The sequence below is a fragment of the Anguilla anguilla genome, chromosome 1, assembly GCF_013347855.1.
Source record: "Anguilla anguilla isolate fAngAng1 chromosome 1, fAngAng1.pri, whole genome shotgun sequence".
In the NCBI taxonomy this organism is placed as follows: Eukaryota; Metazoa; Chordata; class Actinopteri; order Anguilliformes; family Anguillidae; genus Anguilla; species Anguilla anguilla.
The window spans coordinates 16,862,416-16,886,148 of NC_049201.1; the positions used below are offsets into that span (position 1 = coordinate 16,862,416).

General features: G+C 46.4%; 1 protein-coding gene across 1 annotated transcript in view; it reads left to right on the forward strand.

Annotated features, from left to right (window-relative positions):
* The window catches only part of dnajc17 (DnaJ (Hsp40) homolog, subfamily C, member 17), a 44,701-nt gene that overhangs the window by 4,054 nt on the left and 16,914 nt on the right, over window positions 1–23,733 (forward strand). Inside the window, exons 2-10 of the mRNA XM_035435321.1 lie at window positions 4,192–4,261; window positions 7,125–7,183; window positions 7,290–7,377; window positions 8,076–8,152; window positions 8,734–8,854; window positions 9,782–9,831; window positions 13,522–13,599; window positions 15,954–16,034; window positions 16,547–16,678. Of these exons, the coding sequence (XP_035291212.1) occupies window positions 4,192–4,261; window positions 7,125–7,183; window positions 7,290–7,377; window positions 8,076–8,152; window positions 8,734–8,854; window positions 9,782–9,831; window positions 13,522–13,599; window positions 15,954–16,034; window positions 16,547–16,678 (756 nt within the window). The remainder of the gene's footprint in view (window positions 1–4,191; window positions 4,262–7,124; window positions 7,184–7,289; window positions 7,378–8,075; window positions 8,153–8,733; window positions 8,855–9,781; window positions 9,832–13,521; window positions 13,600–15,953; window positions 16,035–16,546; window positions 16,679–23,733) is intronic.

Sequence of the window (23,733 nt, forward strand, 5' to 3'; positions counted from 1 at the left end):
GGAACAACCATGCATTGTTCATGTTAAACTCGTACTTGAGGGATTTTTCCAAACTTGCCAACAGTAGTAGAGAGAGGTTAAAAAAAAAAACTGGCAGTCGCTTGTATTTCTTGTCTCAGTCTGGCCCAGTAACATACTGTACCTGTTCCAACGAAGCCCTGTTGCACTGAGATGAATATCTCTTCAGAGCTGTGTGCTTGCACGCATACAACATATGGGCTCTAATTATCACAGAAGGTTTTTTTTTCCCCCTTTCCTTCATTTGCTGGCTCGGCCCTCAAGTCCTTTTCCTCCTGGAGATGAAAATAATGGCCTCTGTCAAGCTCGTTAAACGAAGACGGGGGTTATGCGAATCGCAAGGGGATGACTCCTCCACATCCCTGCTGTGTTCTCTATATTCGAACAAACGAACCTCAATGGTTTGTCATTTTTAAATTCGTGTCGTAATGGCTCGCGACTCCGATTGTGGGATGCCGTTTTTTGGCATTCTTTTGGAAGCTCGTTTACAGCTGGGCCGGTGACGCGGTCGGCCGGGAAGCTCATTCGGGCCCTGCAGCCGCGGCTCACCCGGGCCTCTCAGGCGGAGGTCCGCACTTGTCCGGAGCCTGGGCCCCTGCGCTGTTGCCCTGCGGGTGAAAGCGAGCGCGGCGGTAGCGCAGCTGTATCCCCAGCTGACGAGCCGCACAGCTGTGGGGAGCAGAGCAGGGGCAGGAAGCGGGGACGTAGGTAGGGGTGCAGAGCGTGTCGACGCTCTCCCCCTGCGAGGCTCGTGTGTGTGCTCGGTGCGGGCTCTCGTCCGATGGCCCGCCTCTGCAGCTTGCCTGGTTCCCGGCTAATTGCTGCCATGGCGCAGCAAAACCTCCCCACCGCAAATAAATATTTGTGTGCGCCTTCCTGCTGTTTTATTCCCCCCTCTCTCTGTGTTCCTGTGTGCTTATGTGCCCTCGAGCCACGGACACAATGGGATGGCTATCATCCTGGCGCTTGGCCAAGTTTGCATCAGTACCGCAAACACGCATTTAAAAAGTTATTTCCAGGTCACCTCCTGGTCAGAAAAACACATTACATCATTTTACATGACTGCGTTTTTTTTTCCTTTTCCAAATTGTCTGACCGTGTTGAGTGTCAGCACTGTTGCTTGGAGCAGAAGACTCACAGGTGAACTGTAATCACAGCTGCATATTTACCCTGATAGTTTGAGGGAAATAATTAAACGCAATTCTCAATCTTTGTTTGTATTAATGTAGCAGGTTTAAAAATGTGTGTAAAGCATTTTTCTGGGATGTTTGTGACATTTGACCCAGGTCTAACATCGTAGCTCTCCTGGTTGTGTTTGCAGGTGGGCTGCCAGTTCCTAGGTGACTGACCAGACGGGGTCTGGCTAATTAGATACTACAGACAGTCTGGCGGCATATTGGTTAGGGAACTGAACTTTAATCTAAGAGGTTGTGGGTTTGATTTCCCGCTAGGGTGCTGCCATTGTACCCTTGCCAAGGTAACTTGATTGCTAAAAATGCCAAAATGTATATGTAATGCAGTGATTCCAAAACCATAGTAGCTAAGTGGGGTTGAAGATCCACGTAAAAACACGTCGCACCCCGTCAAAAAGACAATCACACGCATTAAACGCAATTGGTGTAAATTTATATGTTTTGACCTGTTTGTATCAAAACATACATTTACGTATTATAGCCTATGTCAGGCTACATTTGACGTGGGGTAGGTCTCCGAAAATGTATTGGGTCGTTAAGTGGGTCTGAGCCCTCACGCTGTACGGCACTGATCGTGGGGGCTCAATTTAGACGCAGTCGCGGGCAGCAGGGGCGCAGATGGAAAGAGGCAGCCTGGCGCGGGTCCAGCAGCTCTGCGTGTCAGCTCGTCTCAGGGGGAAGTGGCGAGTGCCAGGCAGTGGCGCTGAGGAAATTTAGCAGCGCTTTCCTTTTCGGAAAGCTCTCCAACTGAACCGTGACCGCTCACAAGTGATATTTAGGACAAAGGTGCACGTCGCCGCATTGGCCGTTAGCACTCTCCGGTCCACACACTGTTTCCTCTGTTTTGTGTGAATCGCTGCCAGAAGCGAGGCAGCGTGTAACTATGCAGCTCCATGTTTTTTCTGTGATTAATGTAAGGTGAGTGTACCTGTCAGTAGCTATCACTATCATAAATCTGGAGGCCCCCAGATGTGTTAATTTCTTACTGTTGGTAAGTGGTAACAAAACAGATGACGTTTTGAAAAGCATTGACTACAGTTTTTTTTCTTCAAGTAAGCTGAGTTTCGTTAAAGATGGATACTGCTAAAACGCTCGGAGTTACAGCGTGTATTTTATGCATGGCTGTGTATGTTTTATTAAACCCACTCAGGGAAGCAGATCTGTTTATGTAGTCTTAAGCTTGTGAATGTTGAACTGGTCTGAACACACTGATGATCTTCTGTCGCTCGCATTAGCTGCCTGTGCGATTGCCTGTGGCCATAGGCTGCCCCTCCACCTTGCGTACAGATGGCTTTTCCACAGCTTTGAGTTGCTGACACTTCTTAGCTTGTTAACCCTGACCTTGGCTTTCTTACAGCTATTCTAAAACCAGATGAGTTAGTTTCCAGGTTTAAAGACAAGAGTTTAAAGGTTGGTTGTGTCTTGGCTCAATAAAAAAAATAGTGAAATACTGGTGCAGCTATACTGCGGTCTGTGAGCTTGTTCTGGGGCAAAGGTGGTGGAAAAATGGCATGAGACGCTGTATAAGTTGGCACTTTCCACAGGTACAGTTTCTCGGAACACCACTTATTTAGGATTTGTTAGAATGTGTTCTAGTGCATACCACTCAACTCCAAAATGTCAGCTGTTTGTGAAAGGGCTCTTGATTAATGCTTCTCAAGTCAAAATTTGATTGATTTGTGGAGTGAGTTAGCTGCAAAAGCACGAAGACCAGGCTGTCCTGAGATTTGTGTGATTAAAAGTGGGCTACATTTTCACAATTTTTGGAACCGTTGTGGAAAAAAATTTCAAACCTGCCAGTACAAAAAAAACGTAAATAAGGGCTCTTATTCTAAACCTATTTGAGATGTTCTTTGACGAAAAGCATTTCTTCCACAAGAAATGTAGTGACCATGGGTTTTGATACAAGGTAGAATTTAATAGCGTAAAATACGCAGTGCAACCGGTTTCGTTGATTAGACTGAGCCCTTATTGGTTCGTCTTGGTTCCCCACGGTTTCCCTAAGAAAAGGGCTATAATCACTTCCACAGAGCGCCGTTTTACTTCTCTGTGTTAAATTGTTCTTTGGGTATTGAAAAAGTTGTCAACAAGAAAGCTTTACAACGCAACCAGCTGACCAGCAATGTTGTAGTGGCACCGGCTGGGGATACAGTACATGCTGGTTCTGTCAGAACGCGGTCCCCAATAGACCAGGAGCCGCAATTATTCCCAGCATGGCTTGCAGCGTTTCTCCATTTCCACCGTGAAAATACGCCATTATCACTGGTTATTAACACTGGGTCAGGATTTGTACTTGGTTTCCTGTTGCTTTTAAGTGTGTTTTTGTTAATCATGTGGGAAAATGAACTTGGAAAAGAGGGTTATGTAAATTTGTCACTTTTTAAAGACCGCCTAAAGTGAAGGAATTGCGTGCTACAAGGGCTAAAGGTGAGCAAAGCACACTGCAGCCCGATTGGCTTCCGGAGGAAATGGCAGTGGAGAGGAGGTAGATTATAAATGTTATCTGTAAATGTTGTTTTTATATTTCGAACAGAACTCTCATATTTGGAGCCTGAAGCTTTCTCATGTACTCTGTATCATGCTGGTTGAATGAGTTGCAGAAATGGTCTTTTTTTTGTTTTTTAAACTCATTCTGTTGTCTTTTGTCAACATGTTTTTCCCCCACCTGTACCTATATTTTTCTTCTTCCTGTTTGATTTTCTATCTAACTTGAATTACCCTCTGCCAAAATAATTATATCTGAGAAATGGGGAGTGTGCAGTGTCCTAAAAGGAATCGGCTATACAGAAAGTTACATTAGAGTTTGTTTCTTTGTTTTTGGCTTGAAAGCTGGGCTCGCAGATTAAGAGATTGTATCGAGAGATTTAAGAGAGACATAATATCTCCCCATACCGTCGCTTTACCTGAATACCTGGCTGCTGGAAATGAGCCAGGTTAATCCTCAATATTGTTGTTTTCTTTTTGTTTTTTTTTCCAATAGATCAAGAAAGCGTACAGACAGAAAGCCCTGACTTGCCATCCGGACAAGAACCCGGACAACCCTAGAGCTGGTGAGTGCAGAGGGAGGCCTCAGGGTGCCTCAGTGCTGCCTGGTTTTCTTGGCTATCTGTTGGGAGTAGCTAACTGATGAGGGCCTGCATTTAACCAGGTACAGGCTGGGCCTTCTGTTGTGAAGTGGATGGTTGACAAAGAAACTCTATTTTCCTCACAACAATTAACAGGTCTTGATACTTGATACTGGTATGGTATTTAAAGTTTCAGCTGTAACCAGCATGCACTGGGATCCTCCAGGACCAGGGCTAACGACTACTGGTGTAGATTATATACAGGATATTGGTTGGTTGTCAGAAAAATAGTCAGCGAAGAAGGAAATCATACATGAAAGCATGACTTCATCTTCTGTTTGAATTGAGCGTCATTGCAAAAGCAGTACTGATGGCACTGTCAGTATTTACTGTTAAAGACGCTGTGACCCATTCAACTGTAAACTATTGAAAATAAATCGCAGCGACTGCATATTTTGTGGGTATAGCCTATACAGAGAAGCTCTAACGCATGCACAGCGACACGGGTACGCTCGTGTTTTTAATTACACGGTGAAACAGATCTCTACTCAGAAAGACATTTTGTACTTCACTTTGCCTTTTCCACAAAAACCATTTTGTTTGCCGAATGAAGGGATTAGTAAATAAGCTGTTCCAAGGCCGCCTTCTATAGTGGATTATTGTCTGTCATATCAGAGGACATTTGGTTAATGTGATGCGACATAAAGTCAATATGTGACCTGTAGAATCTCCTAGCATTCATTTTCTTTCCAGGAAATTATGTCCCATGTATCAACTGGGTTCTTATACTGCTAAACACTACCTGTACGTTTCTTTAGGACAGTTGAAGTATGGAAAGTACAAAGAGAATAGATGGCGTAAAAATAATCGGTCTCCAACAACAAGTTTGAAGAAAACTGTGACATCTCCTAAACGAAGCAGCATGTCTTCTCTGTCTGGGGGGGGGAGATTTCCCTAGACACTTGGTGCTTGTTGTCTGAGACATGTCAACACACAGCATGCTCCTCTGGCCCGGGGGGGCCTCTCAACCCCCTCCAGATTTCAAAGCCCCCTCTCCGCTTCCAGAACCGCCAGCCACAGAGCCCAGAGTCTGGGGCTGTGCAGGCTGCTTAACCAGCTCCAGCCCACTGCCCGGTCAGCGGCTCAGACAGACAGACAGCCAGACAGCCAGACGGACAGGCAGCGTGACATGTGTTTCTCCATCCCCTGCAGCGCTTCAGGCCCCGTCACCGTGAAACATGCGAACAATCCGTTTCGGAAATCGCCGCAGAATAAAAATGCACCTTGGGGGGGAAAGAATATTTCATTTTTTCATGTTGGGTTTTTGCGGTCTTTGGATGTCTATGACAATTTGATTAAGGGGTAATGGGGACTGAGTATAATAAAATGGGTTTCCAGAAATTTCCCAGAAATGAGAAGTTGAAATGTCTAGGAACATGCATTGAAAAAAATATTTTAAAAAAGAAATTGTGAAATTGTTCTGCTGTGAGATTCTCTCCAAGATTACTTTGGTTTCGTGTGGATTTACAACATTCGCATGAAAAGGCCCATGGGTCCAAGGGCCAGAGAGTCAGGAGGAGGTCAAGTCTTTTTATTTATTTATTTATTTATTTTTATTTTATTTTTTTTATTTTATAAATTTGGCACCGAAACTGGGGCTGAGTATATCCAATTCCCCCCCGGTTTGAAATGTCCAATCATCTGCGACCACAGCTGCGTTCATACTGCGAACCTCACTGTCGATTCGGAAGAGTGTAGACATCCATGTGCTGTCGCCGGCTATCTCTTTACACACTGCAGTCTACAGCTAAGCTGGCATAGAGCAGAGTCAGAGAAAGACAATATTAATTAATATGCGGCTTGAACGATCGGCATCCGATCGACCAGCAGGGGTCGCTAGACAGCAATGAAACCTATCCGAACTAACCATCCCATTCCCTGGGCCACACAGTCGCCAATTGCGCGTTTCCCTATGGAGCTACAGGCCACTGTCTGCACTGGCACGGTCCGGATATGATCCAAGACAGTGAAGGCTCATCCATGCATTACAGTGTAGTGCCTTATAGCCGAATGAGCCATCCAGCAGGCCCATAATGATTTATTTAAACACATTTTTCTCCTCCCATGCTTACCTTTTTCTTCGTTTTTAAGATGCATTTTTCACAGTGAGAGCGCAGAGGTGTTTCTGAAACAGGCTCTCCAGGCTTCTTCACTGCGCATTTCAGCTTGCCTGTGTGTAACAGGGGCTCCCTAAAAGGGGAAACCAGAGACTGCAGCGGGAACCTCAGGAGTGAGTCATTAAAACCCCCCCCGGCTGCTCAGTGTGGGGGGGTGGGGCGGGGGGGGCGTTGCGTGGCACGTGTGATTACACCGCCGGCCCCTCGGAGCGCCCCGCTGCGCTGCGGCGGGAGAAGAGGCCCAGGTTTACACGGGAAAGCGCGCGGCGCATCATTAGGGGAAGCGGGCTGCGTGAGAGCCCAGGCACCTTTTAATGCAGGAAACGGCCCAATTAATGTCAGCCCTGGCCCGGCGCGGAGAGGCCGCTCGCGCGCTTTTTTACGTCCCTCCGCCGCATTCCTCGCCCCCCTAACGCACGCCACCTCCGCTCGCGCTAAGCACTTTCACATGCGTCCGCACCTCTCGTTTTTGCGTGCCTGCCTGTAATCTGTTTACTGTTTTTGAGGGGAAGAACATTTTAGCCTCCGCGGCGGCGGCGTGAAGGGTTCCTGTTATCGGGGATGTGTTTCGGAGGTCTGGGTGATCTGGTGCGTGGTACGCCAGTCAGGCCTTCTGTGTTGGTGTCATGTGACTGATCATGTGACTCTGGTCTCTGTTTCCCCTCATGCAGCGGACCTCTTTCACCAGCTCTCCCAGGCGCTCGAGGTGCTGACAGACGCGGCGGCCAGGGTAAGTCCTCAGGCCAGGCGCCTCTTTTGATCCAGCTCCACCTCTCGCCCTTCTTTTTCACGGAGCGCGAGCGCAGCACAATCCCAAATGTCCTCCTTGCCCGCAGGCTGCCTACGACCAGGTCCGCAAAGCGAAGAAACAAGCCGAAGAGAGAACGAGAAAACTCGACGACAAGAGGAAGAAAATCAAGCTAGGTGAGGCCTCTTCCCACCCGCACACAGCAGACGCACTGCACTGCTGACTGAGGAAAAGCATGAACATTGGAAAGTGTACTTTAGTTGACAGAGAAAGTTAGTTGAAGCCTGCCAAACGTAGAGCCATTCATCACACAGTATGTGTAAAATGTTTGAATGTCCGGAAATGTTTGGAAACCATTTCTGGACAGATGGGTGCGGTGGTTGGCCTTTCGGGCCTTTCTGTCCTGCCTCCACACCAAACTGCCACTCTGTACCGACTCCACACCTACCTGCCACTTCGTAATACATTGACACCTGACTGCCATTCTGTACAGACTCCGCACCTACCTGCCACTCCGCACTAATGTGCTTCCCCTGTTTGTGCACCAGCCATTATCGGCATGGGAGCTGTAAGAGCTGCAGCAGTCGCTCTGAGTGGAAGGCTGCTGTAAAGCCAAATCCAGAGCGCCTTCACTGCTGTTATCAATGTGCTGTCAGGCTCACTGCGCTTCCAAAACAATGGCACGGCCCTGAATTCTTCCGAATACGTTTTATTTTTCCTTCCCGCCCGAGCAGTGCGCATCTCTTCGCTTTATAACCTCTGTTTCCGCTGCTCGGCGCGCTGACGCTGAGCGTTTGCGCGGTGGCCGAGGGGACCCGCGGCTTTACGGGCGAAGGCCAGTCTGTGACGCGGTGTTGATGCGTGTGCTTCGCAGACTTGGAGGCGCGGGAGAAGCAGGCGGAGGCGCAGTCGGCCGAGGAGGTCACGGTCACACGCACACTCGAGGAGGAGGTGAGCGCGAACCCCAAGGTTCTGGCACGGAATTCCATTCCCACGTCTTTCCGAAAGGCTATCTTCTGCCGTTATCTGAACGAGTGAGTGTTGAGTTGAGTGTTGTTTGAGTGTTCGCATTCCGAAACAAAGCCATTATAAACCCTGTCAGGTTTTGGTGTATGGCTTATTTAGTTTTTAGTCAGAGAGGAAATATCACAGAAAAAAAAATGTCTTCTGATGATTTATAATCACGAGGATGCCTTGTACAACAAGCCTTAGGTGCACAGTGTGCTGGCAGACCATACTGTCCGTGTGTTTACACATATTACCAGTAGGTGGCAGTGTGTCCGATTACTAGGCATCATCATCCAGCAGAGTGTGCTGTGTGAGAGCAGCTCAGAGGAAGTCCCTGAGCCTGACGCACCAGGAGGCCGTTCCCCTCTCACATTCTGACCCTGCTGCCGTTACCTGACTGGAGCGGACGCTCCGGCCTCCTCTGCTTCGTTTGGACTTCGCTCTGTGCGCCGTCAGCGCTTCTTTATGCTGCCATGGCCGCCTGCTCGGGCCGTCTGATTGGCCGCTCTGCCCCTCGCCCCCAGATTGCTCGGCTGAGGGAGGAGGGCTCTCGACAGCTGCAGGAGGAACAGAGGCTGATAAAGGAGCAGATCCAGAGGGAGAGAGAAGGAAGACTTCACACAACCAACACAACTGTACAGTCAGGTACTGTATAGGCCCAGTCCTCACAGCTAGTCCACACAGTGAATGATACTGTGTAGGTTATACTGGTATACTGTACAGATATTGCTTATGTGTAGGCCTCATAGCTGACTGTTATGAGGATTTTTTACTTGACCAGTGACCTGTTATGCTATTCCCATACATGCACCTACATTTTCATTTAATCTATCAACATGACCCCTAGACCTTCCATTTGGTGAACTCTGTAGATGCAGGTGGCAGACTATCGTATGGAATCACATGACCAAGGTTAATTTGGAATAGTGTCATAACTGGCTGTTCTTGGCCAGGGACACAGTCCTGATTTGAACTGGCCATGTTTTGTATTTGTACTTTTCCTTGTATGACACAGTCTGTACACAGTCCCTATTCTTATTGTTTTTACAACTGGATATAAAATGAAATGGTCAGCTGGGCCTCTGCTCGGTTTCTTTTTTCCTGTAAGAAAACAAGAGGAGGAGTAATGATAATAGAGCGAGCGTCGGGAGGGGGGGCTCTCGGCCTGACCCCCCCGGCGCGGTGGCCCCGAGGCAGGCTGGGACGTCCCGCGCTCACACGCTAGCGCGCCTCTGCGGCCCCCGGCTTCTCGGAAAAGCCGCCCGGCCCGGTTCCAGAGGCGCCGCTCCGACCCGCGTTTCGGGGGTCGGAGCCAGGATTTCGGGGCGGCTGTTGGGGCTGGCTGACCGAACGCGTCAAATATGCGTCGGAGTCACTCGGCCGTGGTGGGAGACGACCCTCCCTGTCCTTCCGCTCGACCAAATGTCCTGGCCATCTCTCTCCCTCCCCCTCGCCACAGATCATGTTATTTATGGTGCTCGTTTAACATTTTTGGCCAAAAAAATGAAACAAATAACATAATAATGTTGGCAGTAAAATAATGATTCCTTTCTCCCTCTCTGTCCCTTACAGGCACTGTGGGGGGAGCACAATTCGACAGCAACCTGACCCCAAAGTTAAAAGTAAGACATCAGTGTATTGCTTCTGGGCTATTTAAGTCTATGGGTCTTTGGGTTGGGGGGGTAGGTTCGGGTTTGGATTCCAATGGGGAAGCTGAAAAGCAGGGAAATTGCCTGGTTTGGAACCATTTGTACAATGTGAGCCATTTGTCACACTGATGTCCCAGAGTTGCAGGGGACTAGAGTGCCTAGAGTGAGGTGGATAGAAGAAACTCCAAGGCTCCAAGGCATTTCGGACGTGCAGGTTTCACAACTGATGAAAAAGACAGTTGGAAGTGCAGAAAGCTTGTGGAAAATCTTTTATTTCTCCACCATAGCTCATCATCTAGAGCGCTATGTGAGCGACATAGAAGTCTAATCATATTTCCTTTGGTAAATATTCAGTCCCCCTCTATTAAAGGACACTGGGGATGTTAGCTAATGTGTTTATGTATTTAATCTCGTTAAAATGTCTGATATCCATCAGAAATTCTATCCCATGATGAATCAGTTGAAGTTTATGTGTTCAATCAGGAAAATAAACACTAGCTTTCCTTATTGAGCCTCACTATTATATTACATGCAACCTTGCGTGAATATTAAATCAAGTTCAAAAAACGGCAGCATCTAGGCTACGGTTTGTAGATATTGGAAAGTCAGCTGGCAGCCACTGGCTCACCTATGATATCTGGTGGCATTTATAACCATTGTAGATGAAGAGTTAAATATTTCTTTGCTTTCCCCCCTTTCTGAAGCTCGTTCCAAGCCCATTTCCCCACAAAGAGTGAGCCTTCTGTGGATTGGCCTTTTCTTGGGTCCGGAGCCAGACGCTGTGTTTTGACTGCGCGGCTGTCGAAATTTCCTCCCGCCTGCGCGAGAGAATAGCACGATTGCTTTCCCCGTTCGCGGCCTAGCTGAACACTCCGATTAATTTCCTTTATTTTAGACGACCATCCGTCAAGATTTAATAAAACGTTCTCTTGCGTTTCTGAGACGCGGAGAGGGCTAGAGTTGTCAGCAGTTCTCTCCCTTACAGAGAGCAAAGAGCTGGCAGGCTTTCAGAACGCTGGTCTCTCTGAAGGACCCCCTTCATTCTAATCAGTAGTATCTGTAAAGCAAAACAAATTTTGCGCTAAAAATAATTGTTTTCAGCAGCTCTTGTCATAATATGGCTGTCATTATTCCTCACATTCTGGCTAAGCCAAACACTGCGGCCGGTATTGTTTACGTGGTACCCAGTTCTTGTACATTGTTATTGGGATCGGATGATTTAATTGCAGTGTCTGTAGACTTTTAACCTGAATTGGGCCCAAACTATAAATAAATGATGTTTCGAGAGTGGCCAGGTAATGACATTCCTACTGCTTTCTACTTCCTAAGTTTTCATTGCATGCCTACAGGCAGGTACTTCAGTTCTGACATGACGGCTCTAGGGATTCAAGGAAACGGAAAGGAACAATTTTGAGAAATATTTTAGTGAAGGAATTTTTGGGGGGTGGAGAAAAAAAACACGTGAGACAAAGGACTGCAGTCAGGAAGGACGCCGTTTTATGTCCTAGAATTGTCAAGTGGTCGTAAACATTTATTTATTTTGTGTGGAATGCAATGACCAGAGTGGTTATTTGATCAGAACCATCCACAAGTCTTTGACAAGGGACCATGAAAGATGATGTCTCGCTCTGTTGCTTTTCTAATGCGAGTGTGTTTGTTTTTGTTTCCGAAAACCTTTTTATTATTTGTGGTTCGAGTATGGGTTTGGTCTCGCATAAACTGGAGCAGTCAAGCGAAGCCAGGGAACACTTATTCTGAGCTCCTAAAAACCTTTTAAATTTGTTTAGACTGCGCATAACCTATATGCAAGTCGAATAGAGACCCAGACCAGAATTTGGGTATGACCCAAGCACTGTTATGCCTGGTTGGAAGATTAATGGAGTACAAAGTTATTGCGGAGGAGTAGGGAATGGAGTACGGGAAAGAACATGTTTTAAAAATAATTGTGAAAATAGAAAGTGTAGAGATGGGAAATTCCCGGAAACCATTTCTTTGATGGTGAACAGAGTGCTGGACTTGTCATTGGTGCTCTCCATTTATAATATTGCCCAGGACTGTTGTGGAGAGGTCTTGACCGCAGCGTTTTGAATGTGTAATGAATTTGTTACTGAACAAATGGCTGGTGTGAGTAACTCCTGTTTTGTTAAAACGTAAACTCCTTGGCAGCAATGTGTTCTGTTTCGGTTGGAGTCTAGTCCGTGGTTTAAGATTGTACGATTGCATACCGCTGACTGATATACTTGGTTTAACCCTGGAAAGATGAACTGGCCAAGAAAATACTGAGTGTGTCCTTAATGCAGGAGAGGCCCTTAAAATGGGATGGGCATAGCAGGATGCTGAACCTTTTCACTGATTTGTGCTGTCTGTTTGTTAAGCTCTTTCTAGGATGTTATTTGATACTAGCCATTAGTGGTGTACCATATCCCCCATTCATTTCACATGTAGATCAATGTGCTGTATATCCTTTTAATGTGCAATAGCCCAGATGTAAATCATGGTGGGTCTGGTAAATGCTTTTACATTGTTTTCAAACCTTACAGACAATGGCATTATGTGTCTAAATCCCCAGAAAGCACCACACCTGCCTTAGAATTGAGGATGATTTTCCTGGACTGTTAAATGAAAAGTACACATTTAGACATTAGGGACCCTTCTGGTTAATTTCATCCAAAGGATCTTTAAAGCTAAGCTTTATGGAAGTCTAAGCTAGTGAAGCGTAACAGTATAAATGTAATATGTACTTCCTTAGCTTACGGTTCAGAAGGTAAGCATGGTGCAAAGGAAGAAATTCACATCTTAGGAATATGCTTGTTCTCAGACAAGAGTGCCATTCTGATTTCAGTGCATGATATGCTCTGTCCTGCAGTGCTCTGCAGAGATGAGACATTCAAAGGAATTCTGGGCTTTGTATGAAGGTTGCTGGTATGAATATTAGCCCATTTCAAAAACTAATGGGGAGATCTTCAATGAGCTTGCCTTTATTTATAATTATTATTTTTTTTTTTACAAAAAAAGTGACTACGTTTAGACATATACTATAGATAAGGAACAGCAAACTGTGTCAAAACTTAGGACTTTGGGAGAATTTTTCCCTTTAAAACAAACTCAGTAACTGAGATGCTTTCCCAGTAACGGTTTTCTGTTACTGAGAAATATGCAATGCATTGCAGGTGAGTCAGTGTTGTTATTGGTCCAGACCCCCATATTAATTTTAGACCCTGCTCCCGCTCACACGAAAAGCTTAATGTAAATTGACTGCAGGTCTCTAATATGGTGGTGGGTTCTCTCCAAGACCTTTTAAAAGCTCCCCTCTAGCGCTGCTCTTTGGCCCAGCTCTAGTCCCATTCCGCGTTAATCTATGCATGTCATCAGAGCGACTCTGTGCCAGTATGTTCTTGCCGTGCTGGCACAGCTCTACTCCGGTTAATTCTTCCTCTATGTCCTTTTTTTTTTTCGACATTCTGTACTTTCATTGACCAGATCCCAATGCATTGTGCGTTCTGTGCATTTTATGGTTCATAAAGTTTGGGGTTTTGCTGGGATATATGAGGTAAAGTTTGCAAGGATATCGTAGCAGTTTTTCGGCTTGGAATCCACGTTCAGCGGCCCGCACTAGTGCCTCCCCCCCTCTAACTCTTAATTTCTCTGGTTTTCTTTTTCAAGTTGAAGTGGAAGTCTTCGAAGGAGGATGACACAAACGGCGGCTACTCTGAAGACATTCTTCTCAGGCTTTTGCAAAAGGTGTGTGTTATGAAATGCAGGGATTGACTCCTTAAGCAAGCAGCAAAATTTGAGTTGACCCAAAGAATAGTAAAAAAAAAAAAACACATGATAATTTGGTAAAGGTCATTAAATCACTCGCATCACCCTCTTCTCCACTCTCCACTGCATTTTCACTATGTGCTTTCTGTTGCCATGTACCTCCAAATTTAGGCGATGTAGGCCTTGCTAACAAGGTGTGTGGACCGCAAACACGCCGAAAACCAGCAGAGGATGCAGCCCTATGATTTTGAGATGCGTGATGGAACTTTAAAATGGCCGGTACGCTGATGTGCTCAGGCCTTTCGATGCGGAGACCCTGACTTTACCTCCGGCTTCACCTGGCATGGAGCCTGCCTGCGGTCCGTTGCCATGTGGAGGCCTGCATGACGTCAGTGTTTAAGAACATCACAGAGCGTTTTATTTTCCCCCTTGTGCGAGCGCCGTTAATGTTTTGTTGCAGTGAAAGTGCTGAGGGCAAAGTACTGCCATCTTAATGTGGGGCACGCCATTGTTAGCGCCCCTGTTAACGGGTGGGTTTAGCACCGCCTGGGGAGCCGCTAGGAAATGTGCTCTTCTCATGCAATGTCGTACCACCTCAAAACTAGACCAGTTCTGGGGCAAATTAGCAGGAAAAGGGTTTTGCTGGAATGTGGACAAGACCAGCTCAAGTGATGCCGATGTCCAACGTGGCAACGCTAGGCTTGTCGTCATGGGCACAGGAAGCTGGGTCAGAAGATGGTCGTAAAATGATGGTTTCCTCTCACGCGATGGCTTGTGAATGCAGAACGCCTGAAATGATTTTATTTTAAAGACACCCCTGAAAAGATTCCAGTGGGTGGGCTGCAGGGTCCTGCAGGTAACGGTGCGACAGAATGGCCGTCTAAACCGTGGGAAAGGAACTACCTACTTGAGACTCGCAAAAGCCGAACTGTGCAGTTAAAGAAAACATACAGATATTTGGAAATATGAAATGGAGGTCTATGGAGACTCCCTTTTGTCGCTGTTGGCAGGATTTGGGAGTATGCATGCATTCCAGGCCAGCTCTTTTCCCAGACGCTGAGAGAGCCAGGACTTCTGGTCCCTTGGAGTGCTTGTCTTCTCGGAAAAGTGCAGCAAATTGGAGCTCCAACTGGAACGGTTTAGTGAGAGTGTCCACCTGTCACAGGTGACAGATACTAGCCCTCACCCGTATTGCGCTGGCCCAGCTGGTTTTACCCAGCCGTTTATTCAATCTTGTTTTGAGCCTGTAATCTGTATAGCTGAGAGGGATCATCTTTTGCGGCGGGGTAGCTGGGTCCAAGTTAAACTGCGAATGTTGACAACCCCCACCATCCAAGTCAAGGGATGACAGGCCACTTTGGGGCAGAATGTTCCCTCCCCGCCACCCTGTTCCAAGTTCTCATGGCAGCGGTGGGGAAAAAGATTGCTGCTAATTTCGTCAGATATGTGATATTTTTGCTCTGTTCTCTCACAGCCATAGAGGAAAACCTACTGAAGAAGTCATATTGACCAAAAAACGCCTTTTGCTCTTCAGTTCAGTGCATTCCAGACTTGGCACGGATGAGCCATTTCTCTGAAACATTAAGTAGCTTCCTGGAAGCCGTTCAGATCCTGACACAGTCTTGTTGATTAGTTGGGAAAAAATGATAATTGGCACCGCTTGTGAAATGTGTCAGAAGCATTTTGGGAGTGTAATGATCCACACCTGACCCTGTGGTTATACTCCACCAACTTACGGAGCTCGTATGGGACATATAAAAACTTACAACTAAGCCCCACATGACACAAACCGCAATGTGCTTGTAGAAGATTTTCAATAATATAATATTACTGGCAGAAATCATGCCCATAAAAGGTAAACTGAATGCATTATCGGTTATCCCAGACAAACCGGTTCTGGAAAATTCCAGTGCACATTTTCGATGAGAACCTGTATGTACTGACATATGCCTTTTGTTTCTTGACTTGATACTGCTGCCTGGTCTTAGGTGTAGTTCTGTTAATGGATATTCATTTGGGTTAATTACACTGTGTAAAAATGCACAGGAACCCACTCAAACCCATGCTCATGCACCATGCTTATGAAAGGCAGTTTGCCCTTATAAGTCACCACTACGTCCTCATATTGAGGTATGTGAGATTTCAGTGAATAATTCCTTTCTGCCACAGGCTCTGCCACATTTTTGCTTTGGGCACTAAGCAAGAATGTAGTCATCAATCATGTCTGTTTTTCCTCAAGCTTAATTCAAGTTCGTTCTATGGTTTCTGTGTTAACTGTTTTCTTTTCAAACTTTTGCAAACAAAATGGCTGACACTCTGTTGCCGTGTTTCAGTATGGGGATGTGCTGAATGTCCTGATATCGAGGAAGAAGAGAGGAAGTGCAGTAGTAGAATTTGCAACGGTCAAAGCTGCTGTAAGTAATGCCGTGTCTTACTCTGGCTTGCTTTTTCGTTCAGGTGGTGCAATGAACTTGAAAGCTTCATACTCACGTTTTTTTAAAAATACAAATGTATTTCTATATGTACATGTAGTTAAAATTGTCCACATTGTGTGGAACCGTGGAGTTACTTTTGATTATATGAAAGAAGTTATTTTTAATGGGAACCAGTGGAACTTTGCTAGAGAGGACTCATTGTTCTTGTAAGTCCTAAGGTCTGATGTGTTTTGTCATTGCTTATTGTGTGTTGTGGGCTTTGCTATACTGTGTGGTTTCCCTGGAGAGAACATGCCTGCTGTCCTCAGGGACCAGGTTTGGAGAGTGTGGTTTATGTCTGGAGCTGTTAGGGTCTGGAACAGCTTGAGGGGTGGGGGCCAGTAAGTTCATTGCACACGTGCAGTGATGTTGTGACTATTGCTTTGCCCATTTAAACACGGTTAGCACCTTTGAATGAGAAGCTTTACTTTGAAATGCTTATTTTCCTTTAGGAATTGGCGCAAAAAAATGAGATGGGCTTAACGGACAACCCCCTGAAAATCTCGTGGCTCGAGGGGGAGCCTGTGGCCCCAGCACCAGTGCTGCACAGCCATGGGACAGATGGCCAATTCCGACCGGTCCAGGTAACGTAAGCGCGACGAAATGAACATCGCAACATTTCTCTTCGACTTGTGCGTGTTCCCCCTCGCTGTTCCTTTTGTCTCAATAGCAGACCGTTACCCTGGAGAAGCCTGGAAATTAATATCCCATAGACCTGGCTTCCAAACCAAATACCGTTTTCTGAACGCCTTTTCCCCATTGAGAAATATGTAAACTTTTAGGTTTTTATTCCCGTATCTGTGGGCGGGATTGTGCCAGGCCGTCGCTCTGTTCTCATCTGTGCCTGGGTTAAGTGTTTTCATAAATGGGTTTTAAATTTGCTTGCCTTGGAACGGGTCTCGGATCACCCATGGGCTCCCACCCACCTTTCTCAAAAGCCCTCACGTACAGTAGGCACACTGACGGTGGAGGGGGGGCCCGGATGGGTCAATCAGGCAAGGAATGTCAAGTGACCCCTCCGACTCACCCACTTAATTCCCCTGACTCACCCATTGAAGCTCCCTGACTCTCCCATTGATTCCCTCTGACTCACCCACTCATGCCACTCACCCCTAACGCGTGTTTCGCTATACCGTCTCTCCGGAATCCGCCGTGGTGTGATGCAGCCTGGGAATTCTCACCAAAGGATTTTGCGCTGAAAAGAGGAAACTTGCGTGTTGAGCTGCTTCAGGAGTATGGCAGGAATGCTGGCTTAAATGAGTGGTGGTGGGTGTTGGGAAGGGGGTGGGGGGGGGGTGGGGTGAATTGGAGAACGGCTTGCACAATCGCAGCTCTTTAATAGGCTTCACATGGTCCTCAGTGCATCAAGCACCCACTGCTTTGCTGCAGTATGAGAGAAAGGGCATTGTGGGTACTGGGCACTGGAGCCCCAGATGAGCCAATAAGGGTGAGGGTCATTCACAGGTCATATTCTGCCCTGACCACTCATCGCTTTCTGTGTCTTCTGTCAGTGTGAAGTGGAAACCTCAGCCTTTATTGAAGGGGCCACTGCTGCCTCCTGGATTTCTCCCCAATACAAACCCCTTCTATATGCCTCTGTCTTTCTTCTCCTGGGGCTCCTACTAGGTTTCAGCTGTAAAATGGCCCAGTGCAATAACTCATGCCTCTCTTCCGGAAAAAAAGTACCTTTGGTGCACTGTTTTAGCTTCGCGATTTGTCACTGTAATTGCAGTATATTTTCATGTTGTTATTATGGCATATTGTGTTGTCCTATAGATTATAAATGTGAGGCGCTCCATCTGTTTTTGAGTATTTCGAGGAATAAAAGGGAAAATGCTATTACAACAAGGTAGTTTTCGCATTAGTCTTCTGTGAGAAAACCGTGCTCTGAGCGGACCCTCGTGACATAATAGGATCCAGCGATATTACTAATGGTGTACCACGCCTGGCCTCGGGGTCGATCAGGGGAACCTGGGTCCCAGTCGCCCCGCCGATTTCCAAAACACCGGCGCTCCCTCTTCCGCGCGCCAGCTGCGACGGCCGAGGAGCGGGACGGAGACACGCTTTTAACCCCGTCCGCTCGCCCTCAGCGCCAGAGCGGCGGCGCACGAGCGGGGGCCGAGGGAGACGAATTAGCTCACTTCTCTTCCCTTTTCTTTTTTTAATGAGGAGATGCGGTTCCAGCGGCGGGGGACCCGCGGCGGGGGACCCGCGGCAGCTGCGGCGGAGCTTCGGGTTACACGGCAGCGGGCCTGATTTACCGCCGCGCTCGCCCCGGGTTCGTGTGTGGAGTGCGTGCTGTACCGGCAGCCCCGCGCCGCCGAGCGCCTGGCGGGGGGGACGTCACGGAGAGCACTGCCGAGCGAACTCCCGCTTCTCTCCCCCGGCGGCTTTTAATTGTCACCCAGGAGAGGCCCCATCTAGGGTGAATTTACAGCGACCGAAAACAGTCGACAGTGCATCCCCTTCTAAACTCCCTCCTGACATTTGAAAAGGACCGGAGGAGTTTGCGCAGGTGGAAATTTTGTTTTGCCGCAATAATGCGTTGCGTTTTTTGCACAATGCTGCTTTCTCCCACATTCTGTTCTGATGTTTGGGAAGCAGTTATTTAAGCTGGTCCAAGCAGTGTTTCTTTTGTACACTAAATCTTTTCCAGATATTCCTCGGGATGTACACAATCTTTTGCTGAACGTGCGTGCCGTCCTAATGCTTCGCTAAGTGAAAACGGGTGCGGTGTTACCTTGGTTACTCGAGTAGAGTAAATGCGTCAGCGTCTGTCTGGCCATTGTTGAAGAAAACAATTGGTGATGCTCATGTCAACAAAGTTGGTAGTTTGGTTTAGGGTCATGTGCTCTGTTGAGCAAGTAAATCTGCACTGCACTACCCTGGAGTTGATTTTAAAGCAAGCGGGGCTCAGTAAGACTGAATAACATGGAAATGAATTATCGATAGTCTGAATGATAATGAAAAACCGGGGTGAGACTCGATAAGAATGAAGACGCTGATCTTTTGTCATAATTTATAGAACCTTCGATGCCCTAAGGCTTTAAAGATTAGCAAAAGCCGGATACTATGACAACTTTCTCTGCTCCTAAATTAGTACTTTCTGGAATTGCGGTTCCCAGCTGTGGCCCCCAGGGCGATCTCTGTCCCAGCCACACCTGCTGCACAGTCACCCCTTCGCAACCCTGGTACACTATTAATCACTTTGTCCCCGATGTTAGATTTAACGCTTCATATTTTAGCAGTTCACAATCTGAGAGTATTTCTTTCAAGAGCAGGTAAGGCACTAAATCAGGACTTCTGGGCCCCCTGCTCTTAAAACTGTGGCTGAAGTACCTGACATAGTCCCAAACCTGTGGTGCACACAGGGACCGGTGAACTCCCTTGCCGTAATATTTTTGTCCAAGCTTTAGCGAAGGGTGACGACTTGCCAAAATAAACTTGCAGTCGGACACAGAAAAAGACCCATGCTGTTAGCAGCTGCGGTACACTTGTGAGCAGAGATAAGGGATGGCCAGTGTTCAGCTTTCTTGGAGAGGTCATTAAAGGATGTAAGAAGCATATTGGTGGGGGGTGAAGGGACGTCTGGTGGTGGAGGTGGTGATTATAACTTCTTTTATCTCAGACTTACCTTGCGCAGAGAAAAGAAGAAAAATGAAGTGGAGTGAGTGTTGTTTTAAGGATTTGAAGTGTGGGACCCCAGCGGGATTTCGGGACTGAACGGTCCAGGTGTGTGGCAGGAGAGGGGTGAATAGATGACCCCCCTGCGGGGTGCATGAGGCTCTCAGCCACTAACTGTGATTTTTGCGGAGAGGAACAGAGTTCAGAACAGTTATGCCCTGCAGATGGTTGAGTAATATGTTTAGATTGAAATACTTCATTTTTAGGTGATTTTTTTCTGATTATTTTTTGTGCTAAGAGCTGTAATCGGAGACCACTACAGCTTTTTATTGATGTTGTAAGGGGCAAAGCAAAGATCTTTTGTTTATTCCCTGCTGATTAAAATGCAAGAAAATGTTGAGTTGAGGAACTGGCATCTGCAAAGAAAATCCAGTATTTTCAGTAGCAATAGATTTATTGTTGGAGGCAATCACAATAGGAATGCCTTAGTCGCCAAATTAGCATTTCAAAGGCTAGTTTAGGGAACGAAAACAAACGTTGAAAAATAGATGCATATATCTTTTTTTGTACTTTGGTACTCGGTGTTGTCTTGTGTGATAGCATGTCGGAATTTGTGGAAAGTGGTACCAGATGTGGCGGCGCACGTCACGCTTTAAAACCTCTGGCCAGTCGCGCCGGGCCAGGATAGTTTGTCTTTCAATTACGCTCTCTTTGTTCCTCTCATCGGCCTTGTGCCTTTCAGTGCTTGTTAGGCATAACTTTTACACTCCGAATGCACCCGGGGGCTGGCTGCCATTCCGCTGATGATGATGTGTGGCGGTCCAAGGACGGGTCAGGCCAATTTGTGTCTGGCTGCGGTTAAAGTGATCGGGTAGGTGGCTGCACTTCCAGGGGTTATGTTGTCCCGTCTCCGCCCCCCCCCCCCTCATAAAGCTCCAGTGTTTTTGGCTGTGGGAAAGTGGCGGAGGTCATCTGTGGATCCGCGCCGCCGGTTCGCCGATGACTGAACGGCTGAACCGCTAACGCTTCGTGGGTGGGCCGCGCTCTTCGGAAAGCGCGCCCGGCGAGAGCAGGCGGGGAGGCCCGGAAGAAGCCGACGAGGCCCCGGATGAGGCGAGAGTAGGCCCCAAAGCCCGGGGTCCCCGCACGCAGCGTGCTCTCACGCCACACTAAACAAAGCGGTCATTAGCCACAAAAACAAGCTGGGTTTCTCAGCCGCGGCCCTGTCGAGCGGTTGTATCGCTGACTGTGCTAATATCAGTGGCCTGCTGTGTGAAGTTCTTTCTCCAGACTCTTCTGAGCAGCGCTTCACAGTGCGGGATGAAATGAGCACTGTGGTGAAACCATAATTGCAGTGTAGAACATTGAACAAGTTGTTCAGCAAGTTACTCGAACAAGTTGTCCCCTCACCCCAACAAATTTTGAGCAAATGAACAAGTACACTTAAATTGAGTACACAGGGAGAAAAATCATCCAGTGAACAAAATTACGCAAAGGTTTAAACAGCATGTGGGCCTGAAACAGGTTTCCTGTCCTGCTCACATGATATGTGGGGGAAAGGTATAGAAGAAAATATATAAAGGGTACAAATTGGAGAGACAAGTAGGGGCTGAGCAGAGAGACACGTCCTCAAAGAATTTAAATTCTCTTCACTGATGCTGACTGTGTTTAACTAGTTTTTTTTCTCATTAGTTTCCCATCTTGACTGTTGCTACCATATTTAAATGTGCCCTGTTAGCTGCCTGCCCGATGTATCCTTCTCAGTATGTTAATGTATGGCAGTCTGATAATGGTATAATAATGGGGCTCAGGCAGTGGTACAAATCCAATCTGCACGAAAGCTCCTCATTCCCTGCAGATGTACGCGCATAAGAGTTTGATAGCGAGCGCAGGATTGGATGTGATCGTTCCCAGGCTGTTAGAGATGCAGACACGCCCCACACTCAGTCAACATTGGACTGTACAGCTCCGACAAATGTTTGCTCTAGGCCCAGAAGTTCTCGGAAGATCGTGTTGTGAAGGTGACAGTGACAGATTCCCCATGGGAGTTGGAAAGAGACGTTTTTGTGCAGTCTGCCTGATGTTATTTCCTCTTGAACATGAGACCTAAAAAAAATGTAATCCAATTTAAAAAGAAAGGAAAGACGGGCTGTTTTTGGCATTTCCATTCAATGCAAAACCTGATTAATTTGCTCCTCACTTTGAAAGCCTTTGCATGCTTTGTTTACTTCCAGCCAGGATGCTGTCTTGGTTGGATAAGTTGAGATCCATGTATTTCCATCACCCTTAAAGTAATACATTAGAAATCATGGATGTGGAGAACTTTCTAAAGTGGTGGTTTCTGTGTTACCTCACAGTGTAGCCGAACTATGCATCCACTTTGCTTTGTGTCTAATAATGGAAATTCTTGTGCTTTTTTTGAAACATTTCTCAGGAGGAAATCACATGCAAAAATGAGGATATGGATTGATTTGATAAGCTTCTTTATTTATCCTTCCGTGACAGCAAACGGATGCTTTGATTTTATCATTGTTTGCATGCGGAGAATTCGAGAGATGATTGTGATCACTGTTTCTGTCTTGATCTGTAACCACACCATGTGGAATTTCGAGCCAACTCATACTTGAAGTCGGCTGCTTATTCTGAAAGGGTTCTCAATACACTCTCAGAAAAAAGGTATGAAAAGGTGCCTAGAAAGGTACATAGACTTATCACTGGGGCGGTACCCTATAGGAACATAAAATTGTACCGCTTGCCAGCAATACATAATTAATGTGTACCTTTCTTACATTCTTATTAAAGTGAATAATTGATCCATTTACGCAGCTGGATGTTGACCTGAAGTACCCTGCAGAAGGGTGCAATGGCAGTACCCTACCTGGGAATCAAACCTACGACCCAAACTATTGTACTACTGTTCTGCTGAGGGGCTGTATGTCCTGAGCTCAATGTATAAATCTTGCGTACCCTTGATCATTGTACTTTCTTGGATACTATCCTTCAACTCTACCTTCCCACATGGGAAGGTCTATCACGGACCTTCTGAAAATGGAATTTGTGAAAATGGAAAACTAAATGTTAGGACTTTTTTATTGGTTAGGTCTGTAAGTTTTACCTTCTTTAATTTTACCATATGTGAAGTATTACAGTATATATCCTCTGTACCTATTATATACATAAATGCTTTGTATTATATCTACGTATTTGCATTTTTCATGGTGATTAATGGCCTTGGTATCAGATTGACTCTGAAGAGAAAGATGGCATCCATGCCTTCTCTGTTTTGTTCTCATTAGTCCAAAGAATCTGAACGCTACAACAGCACAGGGTGTTTTATGTTTGACAGCCCATGCATGCTTATCAGAAAAAAGGTTGAAAGGTCATGGCCATGAAAACCATATGGAGAAAGACAAACAGACTCTCATGACCACCATGGTATTTGTCAAGTTTCTCTGTCTTTTCAGTCTACTCGTGTCTACACAGTAAAATGTCCAGTTAACACTGGAAATTTTACTGTGTGTGGTGTTAAGTTATCCCAGCTCCATTGTTAAGTGGGTATCTTGATGATCATTTTCATGAAGTATTTTAGTTATGGAAGATGATGACTGATTTGTTTGCTCAGTATTATTTTTTTAAATTATCCATAGCGATAATCATAATTACTCAGGCCATACACATACAGGGAAATAAGTAGTAACCTTAATTGCAGGAGGCAGAATTTGAACCTGCTGAATTGATAAACATAAGAACCCGCAGTCATTACGATATTCTTTTGATCGTTGGCGATTTACACCTTTTGCATCTTTAGCCAAATGGCCAGTGTTTTTGTTGGCGGTTTTTCAAAGGTCAGTAAAAGAACGTTAAGCTCAGAAGTCATACTGCTCCTTTAACAGGTTCATGCATTCCCTTCCATCCATTTGAATCTGAATCTGAATAAGTGGAGCTCTTCATTAGCGTGTAACCAGGATCTACAACATATGGCCCTCCCAGCCTCTCCTCCCGTCCCCCACCCCCT